Genomic DNA, 8,293 nt, shown 5'->3' on the forward strand with positions numbered 1-8,293 from the left:
TTTGGGAGCTGACCAGACAAATAATTATTAGATGAGTTAACATTGACGTATATGTGGTAGTGATATACTTTTTATCTAAGCACTTATTGCCATCGATGAGCATTTTAGTACCACCCCAAAGCAAATCCCTTACCTTTTGATGGTTTTGTACTTATGTAGTCTGTTTTTCTATGCAATATTTTGTGTCATTCTATAAAATTTCCCTGTGCACATGTTATCATTTGTTAGCAAAAGTTTTCTTTTGGCTTTTGAGACCCTTAAAGTTACATTGAACACAATTCATTAGTTTTAGGCTATCAAGGCTCTTGGATGCTTATAGGCACTTGTGTCTCAAATCCTTTCAACAATTGGATCCATTTTAGTGAAAGTAAGATGTCAATGCCAGTTTACACATCACTGCCACTGTTCTTTCTTTTTGCATCTGCCAACATTATGCATCGAGTTTCTGCTGATTTATTTCATTGTTAGAATTTATGATTTCACTGCCATGGTGAAGGTGACCAACCACGTAGGCGCCCACGCCCCACGTGTGTGTACCTGTTTGCAGCGTACCCGGCGTTGAGCTTGTTGTTACAGCCAACCATGCGGAGGCCAGGGTCCACGATCAGGTGGTCCAATAGTGTCAGGTTGAATTCCCCCAAGCTGATGTAAGCAACTTATAGCCTTAGTAATTCCTGCTTTGAGCTGCTTCATGCAAGATATTGCTCGCATCTGTAGGCTTATGGTCTGTTTAAACTCCACCGATTTATTGGAACTTGAGCTAGCACCTGTTTGAGTCAAGGTAAGACCAATTTAATTAATTGGACAAGCCGACAAGCTAGCACTCTCCTAGAGCATAATCTAAATTGTGTACGCCCTTGTTCAAACAATTAATATAGCTGACTGGTTTTTTTAATTATTATCATTTAATAGAGCCTAGACTTTTCAACAAAGGTTATGGATTTGGCAGCAGGGGAACTCCTAGAGATTGTGCCTCTTGGAAAAGGCTTCTTTCTTGCCAACTATCCTATTTCAATGTTGGATTGACCATTATCATTCGCGTTCCTTTGTCCTCCATCTTTTACCTCTTGTAGTTACACAAGAACAACTTGATTGTGCTAAAGAGGCAATCAAATCTGCAGTTCTGATGAACTTGGAATCAAGGGTACATTATTCTTGCTCCTGATATAATGCTAAGCTGGGTTGTTGATTTTTTTATCACTTCGTTTCTAGATAGTAGTAGTTCTGATTAAAAGTGAGTTATTCCATAGTGTTTTGTGTCAAAAATAACTTATGTGTAATAAATATAAATATTTAGTTTCTTTAATAAACATGTGTTACATATCACTTCTGCCATAGTTATAATTGAATTTGATACGAGCTGCAGATGATTTATCATATCTTTTCAACTTGGTTAAATGATTTCTCTATCTTTGTATACAGGCTCAAGTAACATGTCTCTTTTTGGCCATTGTGCTCCATGATCCTTCAACGTGACATCACATCAATCGTTGAGGAGGTGACCAATTTTTCTAGACTGCACTAGGATTGTTTTTGTACTAAACTGCAATATGTGCTTATGTTTGTGCTTCATGAAATGGTGAATCTATTAGGTTCTTGTTCAGTTAGTACGTTTAGATCTCTTAAAATGGTGTTGTTAGTGTCTTGTCAGTAGGTGGAGTTGTTCTGTTAGTACGTTCAGTTCTCTTAAATCAGTTCTATCAGATTTGTTTATGGATTGGGAAAATTGTTTCTTGGTGTATCATGAAATGAGTTCAAATGCATTTTAAAGAGTTTTGGTACTACTAAGCCTTGATATGTTGTGCACTTGCATACAAACACTATCCAGTTAACTGTGTCATTTTTTTCTTTAGTTGATCTGCTGCACTTTACTGATCACACTTGCTCTTATATTTTTTTGCTTGAGTATTGATGCTTAATTGCTTAGTACTCTTTCAGTTCCAAATTATATTTCACATGCATGTCGCTAGCCGGGATGCTACTTCAGTGAGACATTGAAGCCCATATCAGAAGAGGTGCGCAATCTCGATGTTGTACTATCTAGATTTCATTTCAAGGAGCACCAGTGCAGTAGTTCCAAAATGTAAATTCTGCATGAATCTGATGGTTTATTTGAATTGCAATTTGGACCAAGGCGAAATCTACTATCTCATGCCAAGGTGACACTGGTGTTTGAGGTTCAGTAACTTCAGTTGCTGAAGGTGCAGAGTCTCTTCGCAATTACTTAACTACAAGGAAAAGGTGCACACAATATGTGTTCTTTGCCGGCGTTAGTTCCTGATGATTGTGTATCTCAAATTTGCAGATCCATGGAGGATCCAGTGGAATTGGTACATTCGCTATACAGATTGCCAAGTACCTCGGAATTAAGGTTTTTGTCACTGCAGGTTTGTTCAGGGTTATGGATATAATATAAAATCAAATGTTCCTGGTAATGCCCCGAGTAATTTTCTGTACTATGGTAGGAAGTGAAGAGAAACTAGCAGCCTGCAAAGTTTTGGGTGCCGATGTATGCATTAACTATAGAACTAAAGACTTCGTTGAACGTATCAAACAAGAAACCAACGGAAAGGGTATAACGTCCCACCTGATTATTTTTGGTCTTTTACATTGTACGTAAGGTCGGAGTTGTCTTATGAAGGCATGCAACTACTGATATATGGATGCTGATAGTTCGTTTTGTAGGAACTACTTTGATGCTCTCTTTTTTGGCAGCTATTATGTATCGAGCATTATCATCAAATAGCGCAAACTCCCTGACTATAATCTAAAAAATCTCACTACCAGGTGTTGATGTGATTCGGGATAATATTGGAGGATCATATCTCCAGCGCAATCTAAACAACTTAGGTGTTGATGGTAGACTTTTCATCATTGGCTTCCAAGGGGGCATAGCAGCTGAAGTGAACCTGCAAGCTGTGCTTGCACGCCGTTTGACCATACAAGGTATTTTAGTTGCACAAGCCTATATGCAATGGCATCATCTGTTACATTTCAGTGATGCTCAGTAGGGATTTTTATGCCAGTTTGCTGGTCACTATGTTTTGTCAGTAGCAACCAACCTCTACGTTCCTAAACGCCACTCCTATTTTTGCACTTGATTAAAATTTTCACATAGTTTTTTTCCATGATTGTGTGCAGCTACTGGACTGCGCAACAGAAGCCTTGCCAAAAAGGCAGAGATTGTTAGTGAGGTGGAAAAGAACGTGTGGCCTGCTGTCGCTGCTGGCAAAGTGAAGCCGATGATTTACAAGACGTTTCCCTTATGTGAAGCTGCTGAGGCTCATAGGTTGATGGAAGCTAGCACCCACATCGGCAAGATACTGCTGCTCCCACTGCACCTGTGGCGTTTGCGCTCTTACTCTCGGAGGAGTCAGTTCAAGAACATATGCAACTTCTGTGACAGCCTGCATGGATGTTGTACTGGTGTAGCATGTCTTTTTTATATATCTTGTAGTACTAGATTGGATCTTTTACCCCGAGAAATTATCTTGTCAATTGGATCCTTAAAGTGCTGATGACATTTTTCTGTGAGCTATGATATAATCAATCTGGAGATAGAGCCACTACAGCACGTCAGTACCTGATGCCAGTGTACTTTTGATGCAGTCTACAGATACTCGGGGAGGATATGCTGGCCCTGTGATCGATGACGTGCGGCTAACGATCGAGTTGCTGATTGCTGAACATGAGTTAGCACAGGAATTATTAAGTTTTCTTACCTTCTTAATAAGTTAATATGCTGGTAAATGAAATATTTGTACACAGTAGGAAGTGCTCATGCTACCAATGGAAGGAATTGCAAGTATCGATAATACAATATGGATTATTAAGTTTCCTGCCAATAAGCTCGGTCCCAGATTTCAAACTTGTCACCATCTTTTTGCACCCTGGGTACAATGTATATGTACAGATAGTCAGGTACTCATGCAAACTGCCACTGCAAAATTTGCTGCTGCTATTACTATCTTTTGGGTGAAGTGAATCAGATTTTTGTTTAAATGAACTTTGTACTGTTTAAACTACTGATGCATAGTTTTGCAGACTTAAACAATATGTATCTTGGATTTAAATGAACTTTGTACTGTAGTTTTAACAGACATATTTTGGCACTTGGTAATGCAGTTTCTGTTTTACTAATAGCAACTCCTATTAGTATATGAATCAGTGACCAAAACATGTGATTTGAGCAACTCCTGTGATGAGTATAGTTGTTGTCTGTAGATTTCCCCATGTTAAACTAATTTGCAGACAACAACTATATGATACCTATTGTTTTTATTGTTATGGTTTCTTCTTATTTCTTGTCCAATTACAAATAGAAATTGTGCAGGATCGAAAGGAACTTCAACCTGAACCAGCGAGAGTATCGATACAAAGACTGTCTGAAATCTTCTAGGTAACATAAATCATGACTTCGAATATATTGTACTGTAACTTTTCAAATTATGTTGTTTTTTTAATGGTATCGCAATTATTGTGCTATTGTGAATAAACCACTTGTGATGTTGTTTTGCTCAGTTTTTCTATTGTACATAAATCATTTTATATTTATAATGTGTCACAATAATTTACTGATAACTACTATGATATTGCTTTACTGAAGGAATTTAGTTACCTTTAGATGAAGCTTTGTTATTACAAAATGCATTGCAGAGATGATTTGGCAACTAGGTTATTTAAAACCAAAAGATTTCCCCATGTAAACTGAGTTCCTCCGGGTACTGTTTTGGAGACATGCACATTGGGGTTCAGTATGAGCCTTCTATGTTTGCATGTGCCTCAATCGAAACAATATGATACCTATGTCTGCAGAACACTGAATTCAACATTGCAACTAAGATTAAGCTCATAAAACAGAAATATATTGTGTTCTTTGTTATCCAATTTAATTTACTGTTATGTTTAGAAAAATTCTATGTTGAGAAGATGATTTGCCACGAGGATGCTATTACTTAACGTTTAATGAGGCTTTGTTTTTTACAAAAGCCATTACTTACCTTCAGATGAGGCTTTGTTCATTCTTTTATTTCCACATGTTAATCTAATTTGCATATCACTAAACAATATGATACCTATTGTTTTGTACTAGGTCAGTGCCCGTGCGTTGCAACGGAATTATATAATACCACGATAACTTATGAATAAATGTGTATTATACTGTGATGAGATGGAGGATGGCGTTCTCAAGCTGTTCGGGATGATGTCGAAGCGAAACTCGGGCCACGGTCGAGCACCGAGCCCGCGATGCGAGGTCGCCCGTCTGCGAGGCACGCGAGGTGGAGGGGGGCAGTCTCGGGGAGGGGGCAATCTCCGGGATATGGTAGTGGAGTGGCGGTGCGCGGTCGAGAAGGTGTACGTGGGAGCCAGTGGAGGGATGACGCAACGGGCGGTAGAGAAACGCCAGGGTACAAATCGACCTAAGGCTCTTAATTCGTATTTTCCCGTTCACCTAGCAGAAAAAGATTAACCCTAGGATACTTTTTTTCTTTTTTGTTATTTCCTCGATGTGTATTTTACATACCACAGAAATTTGTTATAGAGAATTTCTATTAATTAAAGGTATTATTGTTGGAATAAATTGTTATTTAATTTGATACATTGTGATCGCTAACATTGATGAATTAAGAGAAACGGAAAGAGAGGGATTCAAACCCTTGGTAAACAAAAGTCTACATAGCCGTTCCAATGCTACGCCTTGAACCGCTCGGCCATCTCTCCTACATAATCTTATTATGGAAAATAAACTGAGTGAATAGCGAGTTTTCGTATTCCTGCAGTACAGGTACAGCCACAACGGCTCGGGAATTCCATGGCTCTATTGGATTGGATGGAAAAATTACCCTGACGTTTCTCTACCGCCCGTTGCGTCATCCCTCCACTGGCTCTCACGTACACCTTCTCGACCGCGCGCCGCCACTCCACTACCATATCCCGGAGATTGCCCCCTCCCCGAGACTGCCCCCCTCCACCTCGCGTGCCTCGCAGACGGGCGACCTCGCATCGCGGGCTTGGTGCTCGACCGTGGCTCGAGTTTCGCTTCGACATCATCCCGAACAGCTTGAGAACGCCATCCTCCATCTCATCACAGTATAATACACATTTATTCATAAGTTATCGTGGTATTATATGATTCCGTTGCAACGCACGGGCACTGACCTAGTTCCTTTTTATTCTCTCAATTCTATTTCTTTCATATTTCAAAATTTTTCATCATAATTTGTATCATTGTCTTAAATGTATATGCAACAGCTCAAAAACCCAACATGGAATGTACATTTAACTTATATATTTAATTTATTTTTGTCATTGTTAGTTGTTTAAATTTTGTCCCCTTTATTTTGGTGTGCAAAAATAGGAAAAGGAAACAAATATTAACATAGAAATCCATAATTTCCAAGGCTTTATTGTATTCATTTATGTATATACCCTCATAATTTTGGGTATTACATGTATATTCCTGACGTGTCTTGGATGGAACCTTCCCCCCGAAGACCCTAGTCATTTCTGCATATCTCTAGGCTACTTATCTTGTCTAATGGAAATCATTGTATGCCCTGATATACTCATCCATCTTCTGGAGAAGCTTTTCTAGAGATTGGGGGGCTTTCTAGCAAAGTATTGAGCTGCTGGTCCTAGACAAAGTCGTTTGATCATGGCCTCTACGACTATTTCATTTGGGACTGTTGGTGCTTGAGATCGGAGTTGAAGAAACCTTCGTACATTGGCTTGTAGGTACTCCTCATGGTCTTGTGTGCATTGGAATAAGTCTTGAACAGTGACTCGCTTCGTTTGAAAACCTTGAAAACTTGTTATCAACTTATCCTTCAGCTTTTGCCAGGAGGACACTATCCCTGGTCGGAGGGAAGAGTACCATTTTTCGGCAACATTCTTGTTGTTCACTTGTTCTCAAATTCTATTAATTAAGAACAAGGCAACACACTTGTTAATGGTTAAAGACCTTCGTCCTTCAAACATTATTTCCTCTCGGATATAAAGATCTTCAGACGAAGGTCATGAAGGGCATACCTTCATCATCTTATGATATAATATAAACGTGAATATGAATATAAATAAGAGGATGAAGAAATACACAGGAATCAAGATAATATCCGTCATATATTTATGATTCATTTATCTTCATTAAACATGAATAAACATTAATAATATTCATATTACAATGGTACCTTCAGCTTGCCGGAGGGCGAAAGAGCGAGAATGGCTCGAGAGTGATTACAATCCAGCGTGAACAGTACGGTGTTACTGTTCATCTATTTATAGGCACGGGACGCAACCCGGATAAAAGTACATTTATATCCCTGGTAACTGCCTATAATCCTAACATGGATTATTGAGGACTATAAGGTCTTTAGCCCCTTTCAGTCATCATCATGCTTCTGAGCTTCGTCAATATGTTAGGCCGGAGTCCTTGGCTTTTAGCTTCGTTGCCCACTCTTTATCTCCCTTCATTCCGCCATAAGAGAAGTTCTTCATCCCAAAGCCGAAGCTTCCTGTAACTATTCATAATCATGCTGAAAACATATGGTTAGACAATTTTCAGGACCTTCGGAAGAGGAAGGCCCCCAACAGTAGCCCCTCGCAGTATTAATTTGTTTCCTTGTAACAAATTTAGACTGCCACGTGGACGAAGGCCTTTAGCCAAAGGTCCGAAAAACACCATCCCTTCGCTAGAATAGCGAACGACACTGACATGCCGGACCCACCAAGCCGTGGGTCGCTATGCATATAAATATGAGCTCGTATTGAAAGCGTTTCTTGTGCTATTTCGGTTGCTTACACTGCGCTCGCTATTTTAAACCCTCTTGTTTTGTCACGAGTTTGAGCTTCGGCATTTCAACAAGATTTGATTTGATGGCTGGTGAGAAGAAAGCTGTCGACCCGACGTTGTCCGATTTTTACGAAGCTATGGAGAGGACTAATGCAGAAAAGATCGCACATGAGACATTAGCTAGAATATCTAAGGGTTCCAGTGACAACGAAGACTTTGATGCAGAAAGTGAAAATGAGGGTGCCGAAGATCGGCCCTGTAGGCCAAGTCATGTTGTCTTCGAAAAGTCAACAATCAAACAAGGATAGATTGATGCCATGAGGGGAAGGTACTTACATGACATTTCTATTGTGCGGGCTGGAGGGGAGAGTAATGTCCCTCCGCCCGAAGCTGACGAGGTGGTTGTCTACAGAAGTTTTGTGAAAGCGGGGCTTCGGTTTCCTTTGGATAGTATACTGGTCGAAGTGCTGAAAACCTTTGAAGTCTACCTTCATCAACTTACCC

General features: G+C 39.7%; 1 protein-coding gene across 1 annotated transcript; it reads left to right on the forward strand.

The window, feature by feature from the left end:
- The first annotated feature begins 487 nt into the window (after positions 1–487).
- Positions 488–3,555, forward strand: LOC109941061 (quinone oxidoreductase PIG3). The gene is made up of 5 exons (XM_023300684.1): positions 488–496; positions 2,306–2,387; positions 2,466–2,573; positions 2,788–2,946; positions 3,142–3,555. Exons 1-5 carry the CDS (start codon positions 488–490, stop codon positions 3,516–3,518), a joined length of 735 nt encoding a protein of 244 aa, XP_023156452.1. The 3' UTR covers positions 3,519–3,555.
- The last annotated feature ends 4,738 nt before the right edge of the window (positions 3,556–8,293 follow it).

The sequence above is a fragment of the Zea mays genome, chromosome 7 (assembly GCF_902167145.1).
Source record: "Zea mays cultivar B73 chromosome 7, Zm-B73-REFERENCE-NAM-5.0, whole genome shotgun sequence".
Taxonomy (NCBI): domain Eukaryota; kingdom Viridiplantae; phylum Streptophyta; class Magnoliopsida; order Poales; family Poaceae; genus Zea; species Zea mays.